General features: G+C 43.8%; 1 protein-coding gene across 2 annotated transcripts in view; it reads left to right on the forward strand.

The window, feature by feature from the left end:
- Positions 1-16,067, forward strand: part of C2_1H5orf22 (chromosome 2_1 C5orf22 homolog) — a 366,167-nt gene extending 350,100 nt beyond the window's left edge. For both annotated transcript variants that reach the window (XM_069218592.1, XM_069218601.1), the window contains exon 10: positions 11,346-16,067. In XM_069218592.1, coding sequence (XP_069074693.1) covers positions 11,346-11,478 — 133 coding nt within the window. In that variant the 3' untranslated portion in view covers positions 11,479-16,067. The remainder of the gene's footprint in view (positions 1-11,345) is intronic.
- The last annotated feature ends 11,359 nt before the right edge of the window (positions 16,068-27,426 follow it).

Below are 27,426 nucleotides of genomic sequence, written 5' to 3' on the forward strand. Positions count from 1 at the left end.
AGGCCCGCCGTGCATGTCACCTTATCGATTCTAGTGTGTAGCCGGTGGAGGCCCGAATAATATGAGTAGTCTCTGTCCTTTGGGTGCTGTTCCCGCCAGACATCCACCAGTCCCCAGGTGCACAGCCACTCACTTAGCTTTTTGGCTATTCTAGTTGATACTGCCCCCCGCAGTGGCGGTGTTGATCTGTCCATGTTTATGTCTAGTATTGCATTGAAGTCCCCCCCCTATTAGTAATTCTCCTGTGCATTGGCGGGTAAGTTGGCTCGATAATCTAGTCAGAAAGGGGATCTGGTCTTGATTAGGGGCATAAATGCAGCTTATAACAATCGGGGTACTGTGTAGTCTCCCCTCCAATATCACATACCTACCTTCCCGGTCTATGCTGGAAGAGTCTATCACCAGTGGGACCCCGGCCCTGACCCATATCATTACGCCTCTTGCATATGCTGAGTACTCTGTGGCAAACACTTGACCCCTCCACCTACGTCTCAGCTTTTCCACCTCCCCTGCCATCAAATGTGTCTCCTGTAGTATTGCCACCTGTACCCCTCTTCTCTTTAAGTATGAGAGAATTCTATGTTGTTTAGCCGGTCTGCCCATCACCCTAACATTCCATGTTAAGAGATTGTAGTCTGCCATTTTAGTATAATAGCCTGGTGGCGGTGCCCCCAGTTCCCACAGACCCCCGACTTACCCCTTCCCGTGTTCTGACCTGCGTTGTAGCCAGGTATCGCCATCCATTTTGCCAATTTAACTTGTAACTGTAAATGTAAACCCCAACTCCCCCTCCCCAGGGCGCCTACCGAACTGTAGGCAGCCCAGAAAACTATGCAACAGGGCAACTTGTTCGAGCATATAACTGAAGTTCTCACCAGCCTGACTGGACAGGCGAGGTTTTGGGTTGGGGGGTGGCCAAGTCCCGAGGGGCCTCTCGTTCACTCGTTGTGCCGTGTCTCCGGGCTCCCACATGCCGGGATTATCCGAATTCGTCAGCAGTCTGCGGTGTCACCCTGGGAGCACGCGTCGAGCCGCCCGATTCTCCAGCTGAGGACACCATTGTGTCGTCCGACTCCTCTCCCGAATCCTCCGGGGGGGTCGCACCTCCACTCACTCTGGCTGCCGCCTCCAGGGCCGCCCTTTTGCCTTTTTCTTTCTGTGTCTGTGTTGGTACTAGCCGCGGGCGATTCCCGGGCCTCCGCGCCCTCGGGGTCCGGCGGGTTCGACTCCCAGCCGTGCCCTCACTCGCAGGCCGCCCCCCCTGGGATCCATTTTTCTCGAGCCATTCCCACGCTTCCTCCAGGGACTGTAGGAAGGTGGTCTTCCGCTCTAGTATCACTCTCAGTCTGGCTGGATAGAGCAACGAATATTGAATCCCTTCTTCCCTTAGGGCCCGCTTGACTGCCAGAAATGAGGTTCGTTTGTTCTGGACTTCCAGTGTGTAGTCCGGAAATAGTGTCACCTCTCCGTTTGCTACTTTAAACGGGCCCAACTCTCTAGCCTTCTGTATAAGGGTGTCTCTGTCTCTGTAGTGTAGTAACTTGGCAATCACTACACGAGGTGGTCTGCCAGGGCCAAGAGGCCTCGATGGCATCCGGTGCACACGTTCCAGCGTGTAGAAGGGGGATAGTCATCCAGGTGCCACCGTTGTGCTTAACCATTTCTCCAGAAACTCCACCATGTTGGCTCCTTCGGCCCCCTCGGGGAGGCCTACCACGCGCACGTTGTTTCTCCTGTTTCTCCCCTCCGCGTCCTCAGCTCTTTGTTCAAGCCGTGCCATTCTGGTAGCAAGGGAGGTTACCTCTGCCGCTAGATCTTTCTGTTTCGGCCCAATATCTGCCAATGTGGATTCTGTTTCTTTAACTCTGTCCACTAGCTTGTGGTGGTCTGCTCTCAGTAGGCCTACCTCAACCGCTACTTGGTTGATGTCACGTTGTAGTGTTGTTTTTGTGTCTTCTGTCGCCCCTAATATTTTGTCCAGGGTTTCCTGTACGTTGAACTGGGATTGGCCCAGTGCTGAAATTTTTTTGTGCTCCGCTGGTGTCGCAGTGTCCATAATTTTGCACTTTTGTCGGGCCTGGGGGGACATCGATTGGGGGGTGGGTGGGGGGGTTCACACCCCAAGTGCGCAAGCCCGGGTCACGCCGCAGGCTCCCACCTTCTATCGTTCCGGACCACTGGTGAAGCCACAACCCCAGGCGGGTGTGGGGCAGTCTCACCAAGGGTGCGCCAGCTATCCACGGTTTGCCGCTACTGAGTCAGAGAGTTCTGTGCTGGCATCCCGCGAGCAACCGCTATTCCCTTCTGCCCTGACCTTTTTAATCGTAACTCTGCACGTTTGAGCCCCAGGACACGGCCCAACCAGCTCTGTCGCAGCGTCTCAGGGCCGCTCTCCCATCGACCCAGGGGCCCCCCTGGTGTCCGCCCCAGGCCGGTAGCTCGCCACAGGCCCCAGGTCGGCCACACGCCCTCGCGGGCTCACGCTCGCCTCCACAGAGTACTCACTGCGGCGTTAGTAGTCTATCTAGCCCCAGTTTGGGTCACCCAGGTTCCAGTTCCGTCTGGTGTACCATCCGCTGTGTCACTCATTACAGGAGCCACCAGTGGGCCGCCCGCGTCAGGCACCCCGCCAATAGTGTTCCCGGTCAGTTGCCTTGCCTGGTTCGTCTAGTTGGCTGATTCCAACTTGGTGCAGAGTTCGGATGCACAGGTCAGGCTCCATCTTCTTCCGCTCAATGCGTGGGCGAGCTTGGCTTTTTATTGCAGGTTCCTCCAGCGTGGCAGCTTGTTGAGTGTCCCCAACGGGGCCCCGACCGAGCCTCCGTCCATTGGCGTGAGTGTCATCCAGGGCCGCGCCCCACTGCAGGGGCGGCGGCCCGCTCTCCTTCCCCCGAGCGCCGTCTCTCTAGGGGTCTTCCGGCCCCCTCGGGTCCCTTCACCTCCACGGGGCCCGAGAGTGGGCCCGCACAATTCGCCACTCCTCGCGGGATCTAATCCCGGCCGCCGTCTGCAGCGCGACTTCCCCGCGACTTCCTGGTCCTGGGCAGGCTCCTCCGCTCCTCGGAGGGCTGGGTGCGGTCCAGCGCCCTTCTTTACTTTATCCGGTGGCAACCTCTGGGCTTCCGCGTCTCTTCTTCTGTGAGAGCCCCACGGGGTCTCACTATAATTTCTGTCCGTCTCCTCGCGCTCGGCCGCGCCCGGGGCCGGCCCACTGTCCCACGCAAGGCCCCGGCTCCGAGCAAGGGGCCGGGCCGCGAGCCTCCTCCGCGGCCGACAATCGGGTCTGGGCACCCCACGATCACAGCAGGGGCTCGGCCGCCTCCAGGGGCAGCCCCCGATCTCTTACTCTCTCCTGGGCTCCGGATTGCTCGGAGATGGAACGCTTTTACTGCGGATTTGTGTATGCCCCTCCGGAGCGAGGGGACTAAGCGTGCGCCATCTCCGGATCATTGGCCACGCCCCCCCCAAAGGTTCCCACTTAAGATAAATGCTGCAATCCCTGATTCTGTATCATAGAGCTATCATTACTGAGGTGGCTGGGAGTCTGGTGCTAGACGCAAGTCAGTACCAATGTTAAAAAAAAATAACCCTTTTAGTATTTGAAACACGTTTCAGTAGGCCTTTCTTCTTCGATTGTCTTATCTCATTACTCTTTCTACAGGATAGGCTGTGGGTTGAATAGGAGACCCTGATGGTGTTCCATCTAGATTAAAGGCCACTTGACCCATAGAAGTGTCTAAAGCAGTAGAGGGCTCTATTGATTTAGATTGTGATGCCTCGTGGAATTCTGTTGATTTTTTTAAATGTTTTGTCATTCTTCATACCCTTAGTAAATACAGCCACCCCGGGCCACTCAAGTACCCATCACTCTCTTATAAGGTTGGGTCTCTTAAAGAGGCACCAATGTCTGTAGTTTTGTAAACCGCACCTTCTTCACAAACAATATTCTTTCCTATATTCATTTGCTCCTTCACATGGCGACTAAGGGTGCGTTAGTTTAGCTTCTCTAAGAGGACCGTCTTTTCCCATTAATTCTACACCCACCTTCCTTTCTTGGAACTCACACCTCTTTTCATGTAGCAATTTAAGTGAGAGATGATAGGCTTCTTATTTCGAAGGATCAGTATTGGATAAAAGAGACAATAGGCTCTGTGTTACCTTTGTTTTTTTAGTGAATATATATATATATATATATATATATATATATATATATATATATATATATATATATATACACACACACACACATATATATGTGTGTGTGTGTGTGTATATATATATATATATATATATATATATATATATATATATATATATATATATATAAAAACATCCCTGCAAGCTTGTTTGAGTGTTCCATGTAGCTGATGTATCATGCCCGAAGAAAGTACTGGACTGCTGTTATGCCATCCTCATATCTGATAGATATATAAAGTGACATTACATCACTAGTAGCCATCAAGTAATTTTCTTTCTACTGAATGTCATGAATCCTGGCTTAAAAATACATTAATTCACACGGATAAGAAGGTATGTTCTAGTCAACTAGAAAGATATCTATGAACCTGGATATATTCTGTAAAAGTGGCCCTATGGAACTTACAGTTGGACGGACGGGTGGTTTCTATAGACTCTTATGAACTTTTGGCAGAAAGTAGATGGTGTGTACAATAGGATGTTCACCATTCAGATAATTATATTCTTCCAAATCAATAACTTTGAGAGTCCTCCAATCATGTAGTTTCTGATGCTATTCTGATGTCATAGTTTTCATAGGATTCCATTGGAGCTTCTCATAAGGTTGGGTATTTTTTAATTGTCTTGCTGCTTCCGCCATGTAATCAGAGCGGTCCTGGAGAACAATATTCCTATCTTTCTCAGACGCTTGGATTATTATTTGCTTATCTTCTCTAAGTTATTTTAGAGCAATCTGTTCTCCCTGAGTCAAGTTTTATTGATTGTTGGTTGTTTGCTTCCTATGAATCAAATGCTTGATTTCTTCAATTACTGTCTCTTGGAAGAGATTGATCTTGTTACCGGCCTGTAGTTGTGGGAAGAAGACTGATTTAGGTTTAAAGCCAGTGTCACCTCTTCTCCAAGTTACAATCCCCATATCTTTGCATAATTGCTTATCTGATACTTGTAGGAGGGGAGTTCCTTCACCAGTTCCCTCTGATTCTTCTTCCAGAGCTACAAGTGTTCTCAGGCCAGGTAGGTCCTTCATTGTGTTTGTGGGTGTTTCATTCCGACTCATGGTACTGCTCTTAAGATGCTGGGATGTGCTGCAAAATGCTTGTTCAGTTTGAGAGAGAATCTGTAAAGGTGAATCCGTAAATTGGCCAAATCTAGTTCTGAGTCTGGGAAAAATTACAGCTCTTTATTTAAGACCTTTATTTGATTGTCACTGAGGATTTTAGAGGAGAAGTTGATAACTAGATTTTCCTTCATCATTTTTTTAATTTTGCTTTTGCTTTTTCTTTCTGCCTTCTGGTCTTGGCTACCCTGTACCTCTGTGTTTTTTTTCCCTGCCTCAGCCCTTGCCCAGGGGGTGCTCCTCTTCCTCTTCTTGTCTCATGCTCATCTGTATTAATCGCATCTCCCCCAAAAAATCCAAATTTATGACATTAGGATCGTCATCTACAAAGCTCGCATCTGAGCTGCATATGATTCCTGATGTTTTTTTCTCTGTAATTTTATCCATTGCAGCTCTGTTTCCCAGACCATCATACTTCTTTGCAAATGTTTAGATGCACCCTCTGGCATAATCAGTTCTGTCTCTATTGCATTTTCTTGCTTTTATTTGCTCAACTTCTGATTCATGTTTACTGATTTTCTTTTCCGTTTGCTCCAGAGTGACTTTAATCTCCTCATTCATGGTATGTTTCTCCAGTTCCTGTCCCAATTCCTTGTTTTCTGCAGTTAATGTTTCAGGTTTCCTTTCTCCATGTATGATTAGAGTGTGCATGAGTTTGGATAAACATTCATTAGTGTTGTTCTGCCAACTTCTGATTAAGTTCTCATTTAAGTCGCTTTAAGTGGGCATAATTAAAATCCTCAGGCCTCTCAGCACGTTCTTTTATACAATGTATTTCTGAAGCACTGTGTTTGGCTGTGAGTAAGACCTAAGTGGTCGAAACTCGTCAGCTAAAATAAATCTCGTAGAATCACCTTTTTGGAGTGCCGTCCTTTTCATTGGCTGACAACACATCAAATCAGGAAATGTTGGCAGCCACCTTGAGACTTAGCTTCAGCCGAGTCATACTAAAAAAATGGGTATAAAGGAGAAGGGGCCAGGGTAGAGACACCCTGGCCCCTCAGCTCTGGTGGTGGGGCCCCAGAGGGGCCCTCCGCAGGGCTAAAAAGCGTGAATTTCCAGCAAACAAATAAAAAAACAAGTGTGGATTCCTGCGCTTGTTTCTGTGAGGCCCCTGGGTGGGCCAGGTGCCGGGGGCATTAACATTTTTAATGTGGGGTGCTCCAGTCCCCCCACTGACATGGGGACAACCACCTCACCAGGTCTTTAAAAAATTAAATGAAATGGGGGTGCCTGCCCCACCCCATGCAGCCCGGGGGACCACTACCTCCCTGGGGCTTTAAATCAGTTTAACGCTGGGGGATGCCTGGTCTCCCACAGCCCCTAGGGCTGCCATCTCCCTGGGACATTGCTGAATTTCTGTGCATGGGCCATGTGGCCCCATGCAGTCCTGGGGACCATCATATCTCCTGGGCATTGGTCAGATGTGCATAGGGGTCACGCCACTACCCTGCAGCCCCGGGATTCCCACCTCCTCAGAGCATTGGTCAGAATGTGTGTGGGGGAATGAGGAGTCCTCTGCAGCCCTGGGACCACCACCTCCTCAGGCATTTCTTGAATTGTATGCAGGGGGCCGCGTGGCCCCCCAGCAGCCGTGGGGACCACCACCTCCCCAGAGTATTTCTTATATTGTATGCTGGGGCCACATGGCCCTCCCCACAGTTTGCCAACCTACCAGGGTTTTCCTGTAATTTTGAATATGGGGGCCGCGCAGCCCCTCTGCAGTCCCAGGGACTGCCACCTCCCCGGGACAAATGATAGAAAAAGAAAAAGAAGTCAGTTTCGGGTCCCCAAAGCACCGGGGACCACCACCTAGCCGGGTCTATTTTACTTGGGAGGGGGGCCAGGCAGCCCCTCCGTGGAGCCACTGTTGGCCCTAGAAACTGCCACCCCACAGGGCTGGCTCCTGCTGTGTCCTGGTGTGCCCATCCCTGGGACATAGCTCTTTGTTTAACAGCTGCCTCGAAGCCACAGTAAACACTCTGTCAAACAGCTCTCCCTCGCTCTGATCAGAGGTTTTCTCTGCCTCCCTGCCAAAGGAAATTGTTCTCACATAGAGGAAGCTGCTTTAACAGCTCTCTCTCTGTGGCAGCAATGCCGGAGGTGGGGACTCGGTCAGGACTGTGGTGGCCTTGAGGCTTCCCCCATGGTCCTCAACATTGTGACCAGTTGCCCTAGGGGGTACTGAGGTCACATGGCCCGGCCCCAGGAGATGAGGACGCAGGGGCTGGGAATGGCCTGGGGAAGGGGGGGCTGTGTGCTCCCCCATCCCCCAAAGAATATTAATAATGAGGCCACGGCCCGTGGGATTGGGTCGCCTTGGGCCGAGATCGGCTTGGGGAAAGGGGCACCGCAGCCCGAAAACCCCCAAAAATCAATAATTGTGTTGTGTCCTGGGGGATGAGTTCCCCCCCAAAAAATATATATATATACTAACTACAATAGAATCAGGTGGTACCTGATGGGTGATATAATTGGGGTCAGAAGGTGCAGGGTTGTACTTCTTTTCTATTCTAGGTGTTATAATGCATGCTTTTACCGGCTCATTAAAAATTTGATCTGCATGTTTTACCATGCCTGGGAGCATCGGGAGGCATTGGTACCTAGAATAAGTTGAGGATAATGTGTTGAATAATCCTCTTCTAGTGGTTCTGTATGCATTGTAACCCCATGATAGGCTGCAGCACTAGCTATGACATGGTTATATACAGTAGTATCCTCAGGTGGTGATGGTTTAGAGGGGTAGCTGTCTGGATCATTGCTTGGGATGGGATCAGGGTCATAAAGATTCCATGGATCAACAGTGTCCTGTTGTGAGTCATATGAATGAGTCGGAGAATGAATTGGTGTAGGGCTGGTGTGAGGAGAGGTAGGTAAGTGCGGAGAATGAGGAGGAGAAGACGGAGGAGGTGCTGTCTTCTCTTTCTGTTTTGGCACTTTAGCTGGGGGCTACATAGTGTCCAATTCCTCCTGAAATGCCAGCTTCCTCTTTGTTTTTAAAGGAGGTGCTGTGATAATTCTCCCTGTTTCTTTATGGATGTGGATCCTGGATTGCCTCTCATCCATAATTTGAAGTATTGGTTTGACCTCTGACTCCTCCTCAGAGGTTTTGTGGCTTTATTTAAGTATTTTAGAAAGTCTGTTTTCCTCTGTATATGCCGTTTTTTCCGGCTCCGAAGTGTGTTTTTTCAGGATCGAAAAGGATGAGGAAGGTCTTGGCTCCGAAACAGGTTTTCTTATTTTCGACTCTGAAAATTGGTGTTCACTGGAGTCTGAAACAGAGCTTTTTGTCGACTCTGACGTTTTCAGAGGGGTGGCCTTTTTCGTTGCCGAACTGGAGGGTCGGTCACCGACAGTCTTTTTTCAGGTAGAGCCATGGCCTTCCGGCAGTGGTGTACCCAAGGCCTTCTGTTTTTTCTTATGTGAGGGTGCAGGGGCAGACGTACTCATATGCTGGCCGGCTGTGACGGGTCTGTCTTCCTCAGAGTCCTGCTCCGAATCTAGGACTGAGACCGCTGTCTGCAGTAGTTCTTCTTCTTCTACGTTGAAATGTTCTCCACTCTTCGACGCCATTTCGAGCCTTCTTGCTCTTCTGTCTCTTAGAGTCTTTTTCGATCAGAAGGATCGACAGGCCTTGCAGTTTTCCTTCCGATGGTCTGGAGAAAGGCAGAGGTTGCAAACCAGATGCTGGTCTGTGTATGGGTACTTTGCGTGACACCGAGGGCAGAATCGGAATGGAGTCCGATCCATGAGGCTCTCCACGCAGTCGGGCCGACTAGGCCCGAGTTGGGGCGCACACCCCGAAGGGCAAACAAAGTAATTTCCCGACGGTACTGCTGTGTCGATGGAAGATTATTAACCTGACCTAATCAATACCGACGAAATGAAAGTTTTGCTAAGTTTTGCTAATCGAAATTTTGGAGTGAGAAGGAAAGACGTCCAAACCCGACGGCAGAAAGAAAACAATCTAACAATGGAGTCGATGCCCATGCGCAATGGAACCGAAGAGGAAGAGTCACTCGATCCTGTGACTCGAAAAGACTTCTTCGAAGAAAAACAATTTGTAACACTCCGAGCCCAACACTAGATGTCGGAATCCATATGCACAGTATGTGAATCTGCAGCAGAACATGCCACGAACAGATGTACGCTGGGTAAGTGATATTTTACATTTTTATATACACATAAGTTATGTATATATATATAAGTTATAAGAAGCAGTTTGTTTGTTTGCATGAGAGCAGGCACAGACGAGAATGTTTGTGGTCTGGGTTCGTACACTGTAAAGCAGCATCTCCCGCTTGAGCTACAGCTTGGGCAGGGGATAATGAGTCACATCTGGTTAACAAAGGAGGTCTCTTAACTGCAAAGGCATTTGGTTGTATTTAAGTGAGGGTATTTGTAAGCATAGGAAGGACCCTTGGGTAATGTTAACATTGATAGGGAGGCTCTGGACTGTTGTCAATGTGATGGTTATTTTGGTCTTGGGGTTTCTTCAACATTTTTACTCTGTTCCACAAAAAATTGAAAATTAGAAATTTGACATTTTGGGATGTTGAAGTAGATTGAGATGGTACAGCTTAGTTGTGAATCTTTGGTGTTTTCTACTTTTATTCTCCAGGGTAGGCATCCCAGTGCAGCTAGGCAGCCAAGACCTGAGCTTCTGTATGCACCACCACTACAGTTTGACAGGGGAGCATAGGCCTTGGTCTCACAGCACTGGCTGAACTGCAGCCAGCAGAGCCAAACTGAAGTGTTAGATAGATTTTTAGTGTGCCATTGATAGAGGGCGATGCCGCCAAACCAAAATTTGAATCTATAGACGAGAGCCAGAGCACTTACTGCAGGGTCATTGTTAATCTGTACGCAGCTGCGGTACAAGAATTTTAGCACAGCTGAGGTGACTATATCCATCCCGCCTTAAAATGAAACTGGAAAATTACACAGACACACCCCCTTCAGTCTGGGTTTTGAATGCCACCCCTCTTTCTATATAGTACTCATGATAAAACAATATTTTGCAGCCTGTATGCTTTCTTGTGTGGAAACACAAAAGGAAGGAACTAAAAACTGAAATTAGAATGCAAAGTAGAAAAAAATATGCTCCTTTTTAGGGTCAAGCCTGCGTAGCATGCGCTTGCGCATGCGTATCGCTTGCAAGGCGCTGTAGTAGTTAGAAAAGGGCTCGGACCCTGTCCCTGTCACGTCAGTGTCTTTGATTGGTTCGTGGGCTTGCCTTTTTAAACTCTGCTTGCTTTCATTAGTGGAAGACATGCATACGTCATGCCTTTTCAGGTGGTTAGCCCTTCTCGAGCGCAGCAACCAAGTACTGGAAACATACAAGCCTTGCTGTTTTCCGTCCGGTGTGTGGACTACTTTTTCTCTTTTTTTTGCTGCGCGATCTCGCTTGTTTAGCAGCGCGATCGTGCTCGTTTTTTTTCTATTTAATGAGGCAAAAAAAGTCAGGTTGGGAGTTTACAACTGCTAATAGATCTGACTCTAAGAAATGCGAGACCTGTTGCATTGCAAATGCTTGTTTTTTACTCTTGTGGATACAAACGTAATTTTTACAAAAAAATCAGAGAGAGAACAGGCACAGTGGATTTTCAAAGTGCAAATGGTAGGAAGCAACGTAGGGGGTGAGAAGTCTGAGAAAAATGTCTAAAGTGACTGTTGAACATAATATGGTATATAAACTGTTGAATACATATTACATTCTCTGTTAATTTTCATTATTCTAAGGTAGAAAAAGGATGTATTTAATAATACATGAAATTGGGGGCTGGCTTCCATGTAGCAGAGGATTCCTTAATTAAGTAGGCCGTTGCTCTCATAATAGTCAAATATTAGGGGCCCCCTTGCGTTTTTTTCTCTCTCTCTTAAATCACTTCATTTAATCGTGACACGATTTAACCCTGGTCCCTCGAGAAGAATCGTTTATGTATTACGCTTTCCGAAACTGAGTAGAGGCTCTTTTGATTCATTGTATTTTTTCTGAACATTTCATTAATGTTGGCCTCTGGTTTTGCAGATCTAGCCTGGACGACTACTGTCCCTCAGAGCAGGTGGACGTCATTCAGGAGAAGGTGTTGGACGTGCTCCGCTCAGTCTACGGAAGCCTGGACGTCCACTTGGAATTCTCACCTGGTTCATCATCCGTGTAACCGGGAAGAGCCACTGTTATAGAAGCATAGATACTTGAAAGATGAAGCCACACTCTCATATGCAGAAACTCTCTCATCTGTACTTTTTTCAAAGGGGTCCTCTGGTCAGCTTAAAAAAATAAGTTTCTTCCTTAATGCAAACTCCATATGTTTTTGTATGACATTTTTGAATGCACAGTAAACTTTTTTTTAAATTAGTAATCAACCATGAAAAACCGAACAATCAGCTTTAATGTAATGCATCGTAGGGCTTTCTTGCCGTATCACTAGTGAGTGTCAAGTTATTTTGCAGAGATTTAGACATGATGATATCGTATCGTTTGCTGGAGGCTATGGTCGAGCTGCAAGGAGGGTCTCCATAGATGACCTCTGGAAGGAGGGAGCAAACTTAGTGATGCAAAGTCATTGATGAAGAACGTGTAAAGCCTACAGTTTTGATGTGTCCTACGACTTGCTTCAATGCTATATTAGAGGTTATCTTTGTTGCAGTGTGAAGAGATGGACAATGGCCACAGAGTAAATAGGCAGAAAATTCGGAAAAATAAAAAACACGCTTTATTTAATATATTTATATCTTTCATGCTGCCTTTTTGACATTATTACTGAAAACTTTGAGTTTTCTGGAGAATTGAAAAGTGCATCGCAGAGCAGTTTTTAATCCCCATATAACAATATGGAAATGCCTTCTTTTTCAGCGGTGCTTCTTCTTTCTGCTTTTGTTGATAAACCCTGGATTATGTAAAGCACTCTCCCCAAAGAACATCTGAAAGAGAAGGCTAAAACTGTTTTAATCCCCCGACAGCATCAGGAATACATTTTTTTCCAACTGTGCCTTTTCTTTCTCATCTCTTTTGAGAAACGTGTGTTCACGTAATACACTTTCGATCCTACAGTTCGTATCAGGGTGAGAAAGCGGAAGAACAGGTCAGGGCAGATGCATCTGTCTGAATGTCCTTGCGCACTGTGTTTCATTTTATTGCTCTGCCTACATTTAGTTTTCTCGCTAAACAGTTTTGAAAGGTTTCTAGAACAATGTTTCTAGAGCGTTCATCCCACATATATTTTTAAGAATTACTTCAATAGCTTTGTACCTACAGCACAGTGCCTGCACTTGATTTTTGCAGTCATTTGATGCCCCTTTTGACTGAAATAAATAACTTCTGTATGACAGCCTTTACTTTACTCAGTTCTAGTGGCGTGCAGAAATGGTCACGGGATTACGTTTTCCTGACAATCTCTGCCTTCATGAAGTTTTCAGCAATGTTGCATAATTTGTAGGTGAACTCACAAGTCAATGTTTGTGCAGAAAAGTGGATAAAAGAACCTCTACGTTCTAAAATGCTTCCTCGGCCTTCATCTTTCATTACAAATTCCTAAAACTGGCTACACTACATGTTGCTATTGTTAACTGTGACTCTACCTTTGTTTGTGGAGGGCCGAGTGCCAGCGTACAGTGGGAGAACTCTGCCCCTTCTTACGTGCATAAAGGCCCTCCAGATCCTACTTGACTCCACCAGAGCCCTGGAGCTCCACCTTCAGTGTATCACCTTTACAACGTTCTGTCATTAGCTCACTTAGATTTACTTTGTTCACTCCCAAATCCTGCATGTCTTAACATTTCTGTGACACCACTGGTGACAATGGGTGGAAATGGAAGTTTCTATGATCTGTGGAGCTTTTCATACAACTCTGCTCCTTCACCATGCTGTCCCTGACCACAACAGCTTCTATATATGTTTTCTTGTATGCTTGTAGAAGCAAATCAGGGTGTTGCTAGTCATTGGAACCTCTATATCAGTGTTACTTTTGATCTCTCTTAGTGATTTGCACAAACAGCCTCTTATTCGTTGTCTCACAAATCCCTCTCATGTACTAACATTTGTGGATGGCATGCTTTGCTGGCCTTTTGGCAATTATTATCAGGCTTGAAGCCAGTCGTTGCAGAATGAGCTTCATGTTTCTATAGCTTCCTATAGTACTGAAGTCAATCTCTTCAACACACTAGTTCTTATAATGTTAGAAGCTAAGCAGTTTTCAGCGGTCTTATATTGACCCTCTGGCACACATCCATAGGCAGTATTATCAATAGAAATAAAAATGATAGGACAAACTAGTGGGCTGCAAAATCCACTGACTTTCAAAAAGTAGGATCTCCTGCTGCTCCTTCATGGGTAATTTAAGTCATCAGCTGATTGCAAAGGACCCTTTTTTGCTCAGGGCCCGTTGGTACACATACTTCGAGGATATATTGCACCCACTGCTTTGGGTCAGAGTGTTTATCTCAATGCTTCTTATCTGCAGTTACAAATTGAAGCAAAAGGATCCATCAGTTGTTTATAAACCTTGGAACTTTGTTGGATGATCTCTCATTCAGATTTGTCAGAATCTCAAAACTAAAAGCCGAGTTACCTTTCAGATTATATTGCCAAGTTAACCATTGTTGAAGCTGCTCACATTTAACGCCATACGATTTTTGTTTTGTCCAGTACATTTTTTAAAGGTGTAAAATCAAATTGACACATTTGGGGTAAAGCATTCTAAATTCAGTAACGCTTTGGGGGTATAAAAGCCAATTGATATTCCTCAGCCCTCAACTATTCCTCCGGACATAAACCATCAGAATGTGTTCTTTCTTTCCCCTCATTACCTCTTATGCATATCACAGTTTGAAGCCAAAAACCATGGTATATCCTGTGTGCTGTGTGCTAAAAAGACTCTAGGACAGCAACTTATTGTAGCGTAACAATCATGTGTCTTAGTTAATTCCCAATCAGGGCTGCTAACCCAATAACATTAATGCACATCATATTAAAGGAAAAAGTGTCATGTCCTCAAAACTGTTGTGTTTAACAGCATCAATGCAAAGTCAGTACTGTGCAGCCCTGACAAGCGCCTCATTTACAAAGACTTTTCTATGAGTAGCTGCAACAGTGACTTCTCAGTTACTAAGAGAATGTCACATATACTCCTGGGACAAACTTTTGAGAATTGGGCTCTTATTGTTTGTCCCTTGCGCTTCATAATAAGATTCTGGGTGTGCTCTTTAGCGATATGGAGATGAACAAAAATAACTGGTTTAATCGAGATGGCCAAGAGATAGAGTAGAACTGAACTGAATATAGAGTAGAATTGAACTGAATCTTTGTTTGGCATATTCTAAAATGAAGTGTGTATAATACATGTTTAGCATAGGACTTTTTACTCATAACAAATACGTTCACAGTCATACCCTAAAATTCCCTGGATCATGTGGCCCTTTAAGTGAAGGTCCAGATTCCTCTAGAGTTTAGCTAAAACTTGCATTTAAGCTTGAGGGTTTCTCACCTTTATCTTTCTCGTTACAAAATATGAATATCACAGAGAAGTGTTTTTTGTGTTAAAATTATTTATCTAAGAAGATCGTGTTCTTCATGAGTGTTGTTATTTGTTTATTTAAAACATTGGAAAGTAATGGAAATGCATAATAACTGTCTACATGTTTGATTATGTAAAGCTCTTATCTGTTCTCAATAAAGACTCTTCCCCCAGACGAAATGAGTAGAGTCACGTGGAAAGCTGTTTGAATAACCCACAGAAACAACATTATTGATATCCAGTTTTTCCTTAGCCCTACCTTTTGACAGGTTAATGCACTTGTATGTAACACACTTGTATTGTGAAGGCGAATAGATATACTGATCGCTCTGTATCCTCTACAGCTTCCACTGTCAAATATTGTATTTTTACAATGAGTTTAAAAAAAGGTATTTTGAAGTGATCTTTATTCCACTTAAAATCTTTCAAATTCTTGAACACTGTTATCATGTGAATTGAAATCCGTTATGAAAAAACGTTTTATGAAAAACTGAATTCAGGACCGATGGTTCTGGAAACATTATGGGGTCTAGCATTAACCCAATATTCAAGCCATTTTGGATGTGTAGTCTTTATTTTTCTGCCTACTTAAAGATTAAACAAGTGGAAGCTTGCTTCCCTCCGCTACGTAATCAAACTAGTAGAACTATTTCTCTTTGGAAACGGTCACCTTTATATAAGCAGGCTACTGGCAATTGGTGCTGTAATCAGCACTGGTGTTTCAGTTTAGTTTTGGGTATGAACAAACAGGTTAGTTATTTTACAATGCTATAAACTAAAAGAGGCTCAAGTGCATGAAATTATTTTATATAGAAATAATGCAAAATTGTTGTACTTTTTGTTGTATATGTTATGTAGTTTTGTTTTCAAGCAACAAACGCCTAGCAGTAGTTGCCTGCAGAAAAATGCTGTGAAAAATATGATTAAAATGTTCTTAAAAATATAACTTGTGCTCCGCAAATGTCCATGTGGTATTGGCAAATGCATGCTACAGTTATGTGACAACAATAGTTGTAAGGTGCCTCAGTGCTTTGTTACCAGTAGATTGCGCCTCATCACCTTGTCATGTGTAGCTGTTTTCGTGTTGTTCTACAGTTAGATTTTTTTTTTTAGTCTTGCTATTATCACATTGTGGTGGTTACTGTAGTTCGGTATATCTTCATGTGTGGAATATGACTGTTTTTGTGTACTATATATTTATAAATATATATATCAAGTAAAAAGTAAATGATACCTATATTTAGGTTTGCCTCATCTACATTACAATAAATGTGTAACTATAAACATGAATACAGTAATGTAAACTTGTGATTTGCATGAAATGTCTATTTAGTGTGACCCTTGGGCTACAGGACAGCGAGGCAAATACATGTCCTTGGATGATGGTAAGCGCACATGTGCCTGAATAGATTGACTAAAGACCAGTTGATGAGTTTGTTTATAAGTAAACCCTGGATAGATTGACAGTCATCCAAGGTTCCATGCCCTTATTAAGTAGCTACTTGTGAAATGTTCCATTATACTTGTGTAGCTCGCTCAATTTGGTGTTACAGAGCTATGTGAAATGCCACCACTGTGAATTCCGCACACTTTTTTGTTATCAGAAACTATTTTGAGCACAGTACATCTTGCAGAGAACAGGCTTGGGCAGAAAATATTTAACAAAATACATTTTCTCCTCAAACGAGCCCCTTTCCAGTGTTAAAAGTGACTTTTGAATGCTAGATGTCCCCTGGCATTTGGTTCTCTCACGAAAAAAAGCCCAGAGTATGTTTTCACACAGCACCTACTCATGAACCACCCTACATACAATATCTTGCCAAAGTCAAAACCTTGCAGCACATTAACCACATTCTCAGTAGAGCTCAGTGTTGCGGTGCAATATAGTTAATTTAATATTAGTTAATTTTATCCTATATGGAACAACCCAGAAAAAAATTAGATCATAAATTAGTCTACTGAAAAAACTAGAGTATTAAAGGCATAAACACCTTTTGAAAGTACATCAGCCACTGACCTTTGAAATGTGAAGTAAATTAAATTTAAATGAATCTCACAGTCTTAATTATCAGTTATTAAAGCAATGTATTGAGAATTTCATGAAGATTCAAATTATTCCTGCACAGCAACATTTTTACAGCTTGATTCTCAAAAGAATATGCAAAGGAAATATCAATTTATGTTCTACATTATATAAATAAATCGATCAAATTAACATAGAAGTAGTCTCAAAGTGCAAATACAACTTATTTGAAGAACTAAATTCTGAAATCACAACTTCAGAATGGGGCACACATCCCAAATCCCTTGATAGCTATGCCAAGTTGATTGATGCAACAAAAACACTGCTACAGACTTAACTGAACCCTCTCAAGAATGGAGAAAAATTATCTGCAGCAGACATTGTTTTGCAAGTGTGATAAATTAACAGACAATCTTGAACTCAATTTTCAAATGTCTGAAACTCAACTCTTATTAAAAATAAAAGTCACACGCAATCTGTTATTATCACTTGATGAACCAGTAACAGTAGATGGATAGCTAATTATTTTCAAAGATATTTCTAAGGTCCAGGCACATTAAGTTGTGAGTTTAAAACCTGATAGGAAAGCTTTTAGAAAAGTACCTAATCCTGTCTAAGTGGAAAGCATATGTAAAGATCAATACATGAGCTTAGGACTCAACTAAACTAGTGAACGTGGAAAGAGTAACTTAACATAAAGGAAAACATTTTACTTTTTAGACTGTGTGTTGGGAATACGTTTGCCTATCCTTAACAAATAATCACTGAAAGTCATTGTAAGGAGGTGTATAAGGGTCTATATGTAAAAACTGTGAGCCACCCCAACAGGCACCTAGATGTATAGCGTAGACTCCTATGGTTGATAGATGGCTCCAAACAAGTGGAAAAGGAGTCCCTGCCAGATAAAGGTATCTTGCCAAAGTAAAAGGAAGAGGGAACCAGGAGCTCAATCCAAGGATATCGTACACAGGAGACAAATGGAGGGATTGTGAATTGTGACATTTCTTATCTGTGAGAAAGGTAGAAATCCAGCCAGGAAGCAAAAATAACAGGTTCACCACTCAAAAGACACAGGAAACTCCATGACTCCATTCTGAGGAGAAGGGGTGTCATGGGTTTTTCAGGGAGTAGAGCCTGAGGTTGTAGGAACAGGTGAGCGGAGACAAGGTGGAGAGCAGGGGAAGTAGCAACCAATGGGTTCCTAGAAAGCAAAGGAGGGGAAGAAAGAAGGATGAGCTAATTCCCATAAAGCTTGGGAGGAATCATTCAAGTGAGGATGCAGAATGGGAGCAGTACCTATCCTTACATGGGAAACATCTTTTTCAAGCAAAGGAATTCTCTGTCCACTTTCAGAGAAAGAGAGGCCAAGAGTAACACATAAGTCTAATTGAACTGTAGGAAGAGAGACCAGAAGCAGTGGTAGATAGGAACCCTTAAAAGACTGGTGATATAACCCTTATCGACTTGAGTAACCTGTTAGACAGGACTCTTATTTTCAGTACAATGGGCCTGATTCTCCAAGGTAACTTATACTTTTGAGTAATGTACACTTTTGAGTAAGTTTACTACTTTTTGCTTATTCACAAAATCCCAAAGTAAGTTACTACTAAAATGCTTTTTTTTTTTTAAAACAACAGTAGTAGGTCCACCTCGCACATGGCCAACCACTGATGCTGCAACACCCTCCGATAGACAATAACAAAGGTAGGGAATTAGAATACCCAATAGGAAGTAACTTTAAATTATTTAAATAGTTATAAATATATATTATTTCATGTGTAAACTACATACAAAATAGTGCATTTATCATTTAATTCTGACATTTTTAGTATAGTTTGAATTAAAAAATAATGTAACAATCATTTGTATCACAATATAACTAAATTCATTGTAAGTAATTAAATACATCACTTTTAATAATTATTAATGCATTATAAAAAAATCTTTAGGTGGGAATTTATTTTTTTAATTTAAATTTCAGGATAATAATTTTAATTTAATATATTTCCATTAATTAAAGATTTGTTTAAAATTAAGTTACTAGTCCTGTAGCATTTTTTTTTTTTTTTTACATTTACAATACATTTTTAGGATGACTATACATTGATTTTTATTATGAAAATATTTTTATATTTATTTTAGAATTACATTATTATTTTACATTTTCCCTTCATTTTACCATAGGGATATTCAGCAATCGGGGCAGAGATCTACACTCTCAATTTGATAGTGAATACATTTACGAGTGTTGGGTTACTCCAAGAATGTATTTGGATAAATTCTTATTAAACATATTCAATTAAATCACATTCAGTTGGAAAAGATGTCTTGTGTACTGGTGATTCTTTTCAAGTGGCGTCAGAATTGTGATTGTAAGGGCCCGACAAGATGGAAGCTCTGTTCCAACAACTCATGGATGGGAAAACTCAATTAGCACAAGTCATGCAGTAGTTCCAACAAAAGTTGGAGGAGGGCCGCCAAGCTCTGTACTGGTAATCCGGGCTCTGGGTGAATAACAGGCTGTGGCCCATGAGAAGAGCCAGGAGGCAATGACACAGCTTGCAGATGTGATTGCAGTCACTCACATCTATCCTAATTTCGTGACCATAGCTCTACAAAAATACAACCCAGGGGATGATCCTACATATATTTAGTGTTCGTACGGGTAGCCCCTAACGCAGCATGGCTACTTAACTCTGGGACATTATATTGCACCTTTATTAACTGGAGAGGTACAGATGGCATACAGTTCACCCATTTATGATGTGGTAATACCCGTTATGAAGAAGACGAGAGGGCTTGGGGTGTAATGAGGAGACCTATAGTCAACCATTCTGGCAACTATATTGTACAGCCAAGAATCTGGTAGACAAATGGTTGGAGACACACACTACTAACAAGAGGTTGATGAGAGATCAGGTACAATAGGTGCAGTTCATTTATACTTTATTAACAGTCATGCTGCGATGGGTGAGATACCAGCAGTAGGAATGATGGTTTCCCTTTAGCTGTGTGGTTGATTCTAAATTTACTCGAGGACATAGTGCTGGACACAGATATTCCACACTTAAAGGGATGTTTTTTTAACAACCATGGGTCAATGACTGATCAGAAGAGGCCCCTTTTTTAATATGGATTTAGAGAGCAATGCACCCAGGAAGAAGAGCATACAGGGATGGGATGGGGGTGGCGAAGGTAAAATCGAGCTGAGGTAATGCGCTGGAATGTAAGATAAATTGAAATTGTGAAAACTGGGGAAAGTTTGGAGAAGAGCAACACCATGACTCTGCTCTAGCCTATGCTCAATGGGCCCAAAAGGAAGGGGACACCTCCCCCACACCATTGCCTCCATACTTCCGGTGTGGGAAAAAGGTCTGATGTATAGGCTAACCCCCAAGCTTTGCGGTCCAAACACTAAACAGATACTAGTACCTGCCTCTTTCAGAAGGTCAGTATTAAAAATAACTCAGTCACCTTACCCAAGGGCTTCTACGGTGGGGCAAACTCAGAAGTCCATTCTAGAGCTATTTTATTGCAGTGATATATGCAGAGACCACTAAAGTTTGCCAACAATGCCCTGAGTGTCAAAAAGTAATTATGCCAAACGTTTTTGTCTGTTATTACCAGGCCTTTCCAGAGGATTGAGATGGATTTTACAGGACCTATGTGACCCTCGGAGAGGGGGCATAAGTATATTCTGTTATTTAAGATTATGCACCAAGATATCCTGAGGCAGGTACCTCTGCTGCCTGTATCTTTGATGTGCTCATCCTGTATTTTTCTCAAGTAGGATTTACAGATGAGATGTTAACGCACCACAGTAGCTCTTGCACATCCAAAATCATGGATCAAGTCTATGAAAGACAATAAAAATCCATACTTTAAAACCCTCAGTTAACCATCCACATACCAATGGTTTGCAAGAGAGGTTTAATCAGACCTTGAAGCTAATTGCTGCAGAAGGAGACCAGCCCAGATGGGAAAGACTGGGATAAAGGTGATGTACCTTATTATGCGATTCCAGTACTTGGTACTTTAGGAAATATTCTTTATTAAAAACAAAAATGTGTATTGTGCACATTCCGCCATCAATAAAAAGGCTGAACAGCCTGGAGTTTGTTGTAAAAGCACTTTTTTTTGGCTCGGAGCTCATCCTTGCGATAGTGAAATGTAAACTGGAGTGGACTATTCTCCCCCTCCCTTGATGGTGTCTCTGGATATGATGGCCTTTTCTTTTCTATGGCAGCAGGGAATATGTTGAGAATGTTGGTTTCTTTGTGCTTTCTTTGTATTAGAGTGAGGGTAAGCACTTTATCTGCCCTGCAGTACAGAGCTAAGTTTGTCTTAAAGAGTGGTAATCAAAACCACTGCAGTGAAAGAGTTGTGCTCCCAGGTCCCTCTATTGTTAGTTCTTGTTGACATGCCTACATTTTGAGGGGAATAGAGTTAACCACAGTGGTGCATGTTTCTGTTTACTGACCACTGAAGTAGAATAAATGGGCAAAAAGATTCAGTTCCAAGGGCAGTTACAATGATGCTCATGTTAAGGCCGGCAGCAAGACAGGCTTCGGGAAGGATCTCATGATATAAGTGCAGAGGCAAACATGGATTGATTCTAAACACAAAGATGAACCACTGAAATCTGCTTGAAAGGTTACTTTTGCCTTGTTCCAGCAGTGAGCGGTGTCTGTGCTGGTTTAGCACCCAGTCAGTGAACCTTAGCAGCTGTCCTCTTTGTTAAAAATCAAATTGTGTTAAACATTACACTGTCTTTGCAGGTATTAGAATAAAACCATTCATCCAAATAATATCAACCCCTTGTGTGCTGAAGATGTGCTGGAGTTGTCCAGAGCACCAGTGCTCAGATGCTAAGGACGTGTCTGGCACATACTAGCACCCACCTGAAGTAGAAGCGCTAACATCGGTAGATCTGCAGTTTGTAAAATTGCATCTGTTTGGTAAAGAAACTTTTTTACAATCTTTACTTCAAATGTATTGCCCTGCTTACATGTTTTTTTTTACTGTGGTAATAATTTAGCATATTTTTGCTTATGTTTTATTGTCTTTTGAGTTCACATTTGTAATTGTGCGAGATCTATAATGTGTTGTGTGTAAATGTTTTGCTTTCCTTTTCTAATGGGATATCTTTGGTGCCTTCTGTGTCTGTGCAGAGTAGGAGCAGTTGTTCCTCAGTCCATGGCACGTAAAAGTATATTTTTGGAGAAAGTTCATTGTGTGGTTTGTATTGATAGTTTCAGTTGGCCCGGCCCTTTTTTGCAGGGTCACCAAAGATATTTGTCTTTTGTTGCTGAACCCGTGTTTGTTGGCATTAGGTCTCTTTGTGCTTTGTGCTCACTCCCTAAAACATGGTACAGTTGGCATCTACCTGACTGGCACATTTAATATACTATACACCAGAATGGTATGCAAAATAACAATGGATTGGGATGCAGCCCCTAGTAATTACCAGTGACTGAGATTAATTCAAGCATTCCATCAGTCACTTTTTGTGTACTCCAGTCAGTCGTCCTAAGTGGGACATATATGCCCAGACGTGGGTCTCATGCATACTGTGCCAGCAGAACCAAGTTATACCTGGCTGATGAGCTCTGCTAAGAGTGCAACTGGTTGTGGGTTACTTGTATTCTGGTTCAGAGAGGACATGGCCTGGCAGTTCGGGCTGGACTGTTCACATTGCAGCAGGGTCATGATTGATTTGCATATGGCTGGGTCCATTCTGAGGTGGAATGGTTGGCAAAATACCAGTGGAGTGGGATGCGACCTGAGTAATTACCAGTGGCTGATTTAAGCATTCCACCCATCACTTTTTGTATACTTTTAGAAAGTTGCCATTTTATTGTTCCAACCACATGTGACTTCTTAAGTGTCCTGAGTCACATGACTGTGAATGGCCCTGCTATTGGGGTTTGTGTATTGCTTTCAGACAGTAACACAAAGGGTGCTTAGGTGTAGACAGTATGTTCCTTTTCATAGGGCCCTGTCTCTTGCACTCACAAAAAAGTGACATTAGGCCTGCCCTGTCTTTTGTCACACCCAGACACCTTGGAGCCTTGACCAGAAGAAGGGGAAGAACTTTCTAGACCCAGTTTTGGGAAGTAGGTCAGGGAGTCCTCACACACAGGCTGGCATCAGGTCTAAATATTGGACCTCAAGAGCAGCTCTTTGAAACACTCCTGGCCATGTGGAAGTTAAAGAAGATGGCCTGCCGTGCTTCCTGAAGGATTCCTTGTTGTGTAAGAAGGAAGATTGGACCTGCTTACATTTATCCCAGGCTACCCATAGAGACTTCAAATGTCAGTTGGCTGACCTCCTGTGTGAGCTACAGGGACACAACTGCAACTGCCCTGCTGACCAGCTGCAATGAGACCTGCCTGGGCCCTTCTGTTGGCCTTTGCCAGAGTGAGTCCTGATCCCCAAGAGGTACCTCCCCCAGGTCCTTGACTATTGGCAGGTAGGAAAGAGCACTTCTCCTTGCCTAACTTAATGTTCCATCAAATTCGGTGAGAAGAATGCAAAGTCCTGCAAAGCCTTGACACACAGCTGGCAGCTTCAATTGATTTGACACAAAGAGACACGAAGCCCCAAAAAGCCTCATCGCCCATCTGAAAGCTTCATTGGAAGGAAAGCAGAGCAGGTCAAACCTCACAGAGCCCTACCATGCATACCTCGAATTTGTCTCAATCTGAAGAAGCGCAAACTTGTCTTGAGTTGATGTATGAATAAATGTTAAAGGGCTTTCTACAGTTAACGAGGCGTACTGAGTTAGAGGCCAAGGAAAACCTATTATATGCGTTCAATCGGAACCTGTGGTCAGCAGCTGCAAACCGGATAAGGGGTGAAAGTGTAAGTGTTCTAGAGTGCATTTGATTAAACGTGTGCTTGAGAAAAAGGTGACCAAAAACAGACTTGCCCCTATACCCCACTCACCCCCTGCAAAGTGGATTCTCTCTCTTCCACTCTGTATTTCACCTATGGCTCTAGAGTAACCAAAAGGAGACCCACATCTCTATTCAAATTAAATTTAATAAGTTGCGCAGCCCCCATGTAACACATCTTGTGAACTAAAGACATACTTTTGGCATAATTTGGCATGGATTATGTTTAGCCATTTAAAACTATATATTGCGAAAATGGACTAAACATACTATCCTGATTATGTTTGACAACACACAGAATAATTACAATTCAAGTTTTGCTTATTTGCTTCGTAAGAATTGCTGTTATTTACACATATAAATCATGAGTGACTGCTTCACCCTTTTCATCCATTCGTAGAGAAAGTTATAACGGTAGATGCTTATTAGAGCTCTGTTGTATTTGTCTAGTATGAGGGAAAGGTGTGCCTATTGGTGCTGAACAGCCTGTTATTAAATGTGCAGAAATGAAGGTAATAGTTTTCGAGCAAAGTCCTATAAACGTATTCATAGATTTGGGACTTGCTATAATTCCTTTTGATATAAAATATGTTAATTGGATAATGATATTGTATGAACACCAAGACTGGTTATATTTTTAACAATAGATAGAGTTTGACTCCTTGAAGATTTTTAAAACCAGCTGTGTCATCATGTTTAATAGATTACTTGGACAGCATGACAATTGTCAGTCTATTGTGTCCCTGTTAGTTTTGGCCTGCTGGTTGTGCTAGTCCCAAACTTCCTACTTTTGGTGTGACAGTAATACATTTTATTAGAAAATAGTGCTTAATATAACTTAGGTTTAGATAGCATAACTAGACTGCATTAGCTAGATTGCTTGTCTCATTGCAAAAAAGTGCACACACATATGTTGTGCACGAGCTGCCCTCATTCATGTGTTTTATTTGTTTTTATTAAATTATCAACATTCAGTTGCAAACCATGCAGTGGCGGCTGGCAGCTTTGGGAGGGAGGGGGGCGGGTGGGAAGCACACACACACACACTCATTCTTTCACACACAGACACGCACGCACATCCATCAACAACACTCATACCATTCAAACTTGCACGCACGCACCAAACATTTATTTTAAAACATCACACACACTCATTCTTTCACGCACGCACGCATGCACATCCATTAACAACACTCATAACACTCAAACATGCACGCGCGCACCAAACATTCAATTTAAAACATCACACACACACACACACTTACCTTCAGCCTCAAGGTTCCAGGAGGGTTGGGACTGCTACCTTCCCTCAGCGAGGGAAGGTAGCAGTCCCAGCCTCGTCACAGAGTGGGATGGGGTCAGTGAGACTGCTGACCCCACCCCACTCTGCCGAAGTGTCACTGATTGACACTTGCACTGGGCGCTTCAGGGCTTAAACCTGAAGCGCCCAGTGCGAGTGTCAATGGGTGACGATTTCCTCGACACCCAGGGGAGGGCCTCGAGGCACCTTTGCTGGGCCGAGGAGGTCACGCCCATAGGAGCTGGGTCCTCCTCAGCCCAGCAAAGTTCAGCTCAGGCAGCCAGGAGTCTGCGCAAATCGCGCATGGCTCACTCCTGGCTGTCTGAGCTGAAAATGAAGAGTGTGTGTCAGGCTGGCCTTTGTTCAGCCTGACAGACACTCTTCATGAGGGTCAAAAGGTGGGGGGCGTGGCCCCTCTGCCCTAAAGGACGGGCCACCACTGAAACCATGGTCTGTCCCTCCGTGCAAATGTAACTACTCTCTGGCTTCCTCAAAAAGGGATTCAATTATGTTGCCAGAATACATCATGAGCTCAAGTTTCCATATTATAAATGTGCAGAAGCTGCTTGTGACAGGGCACAGAACTCGCGTCGGCTGGAGACGCACAAGGAGTACCCCAGAGGGGCTCGCAGGAGTTCTCCTCCCCGAAGCCGGACCGAGCCTAGTGACGTCAGGTGGAAGGCGGGTGTCCCAGCATTAGAGGAGGAACAGCTGGAGATAGCGGGAGAGCAGGAAGTCGGAGTAAGAGAGGACCATGAGGAAGCAGACCGGGATAGAGAAGACGGAGAAAAGGGCGACTGCGAGGAGGAAGACCAGAACGGAGACAGCCTGAGGAAACGGCATAACAACTACTTTGGAGGAGGAGGAGGACACCGAAGCCCAGACGCGGAGAAGGAGAAGGGCAAAGAAACCAGCAACGTTCCCGGAGGGGTGGCTCTCACAGGGCATCCACGGTGCAGTTTCCACTATCAGGTGTAGTAAAGAAGAAGAAATATTACAGGGGACCCAAGAGCAAAACTAGGAAAAGACCTCAAGATCCTGTTAACTTAAGAGACTCAATGAAATCCCATTAAATCTTTTGTATTCAATAAAACAAGCAATAGCTGTACTCAACCATAACCAGTGTAGCATCCTACTTGGAGAAGTTTATAGGACTCTAGACCTCCCCGAGCATTACCTGTCCTGTGTCACAATTCTTTGTGTTCTTGTGTTTTTTCATTAATAAAAAAGTCTTTAGTGCAACAAATCTTGTATTTAAAAGCTAATGACTATGCGCAAGTATGTATTGTTTTGAAATTAATAATGTGATTGCTGTGGTGCGAATAACATCTTACTGCTGCCCATTAATGTAAAATCTTATTATGAATTTGTGTGTTTTCTTTGTCCAGAACATTATAAAAGACCTGCTTTTTGGGGAAGAGTCGATTCATCTTCTGCTTAGATTTTCAGACTTTTCTGCTTGTTGCTTAGAGAGGGATAGATGCTTCTGCTCCTTTCTGTGTTTAGGCCTGTTTGCCATTAATTTAATTAACTATCAAAATGTGCCGTGGCTACTTAATTTCTTAACCTCACCCTACCTAACGTATATGCCCCCAACACTTCACAAGAATACTATCTTAGGCGCATCCTTAACGAACAACTCCAAGGAGCACTGGGAAACATATTAGTGGAAGAGGATTTTAACTTGGTGTGGGATCCTGTGATAGATCGCAATTCCTGTTCATTCCAAGGCACTGGGGCCATGTCCGCACACCTGAAAGCAGCTGGGAAAAACCTGGGCCTGACTGACGCATGGCGCTACCCCCACCCGGATTACAGAAATGACTCCTTCTTCTCACATGTGCACTCCTCATACTTAGATAGACTAACTATTAATAACACAACCTCTGTTGTGCACTCTCAGCACAGCCGAAATTGCAATCTCAGACCATGCACACGTAGAATTGACATGGCAGGCCTCACCACTCCACACGAAGTGCCACCCAGGTAGCGTTTACCCTCACAAGTGCTCCAAGACCCGGTGGATGTGGAGGAAATACGTTAAGGTATCACAGAGTATTTTACGCACTTTTCCACTCAGAACACCGCACGCACACATTATGTAACAGATTTAAAGCCACCATTCGAGGAGTAATCTCTGCAATAGCCAGAAATTGAGAGGCCCAACTGGTAGGGAATAAACTGACAGTGGAGATAAAGGCGCTAGAGACCCATGATTAAGCTAACCCCACCAGTTGCCTTAATAGACAGCTGGCCATCCTCGAAGGATAGTTACGCACACATCGGACAAATAAAGCAGAAAGATCCCTTCTGGCACTTTGACAGAGATTTTATGTAGGGAATGACAAGGTAGGCTCCTTTCTTGACCGCAGACT

Source organism: Pleurodeles waltl, chromosome 2_1 (assembly GCF_031143425.1).
Source record: "Pleurodeles waltl isolate 20211129_DDA chromosome 2_1, aPleWal1.hap1.20221129, whole genome shotgun sequence".
NCBI classification, from domain to species: domain Eukaryota; kingdom Metazoa; phylum Chordata; class Amphibia; order Caudata; family Salamandridae; genus Pleurodeles; species Pleurodeles waltl.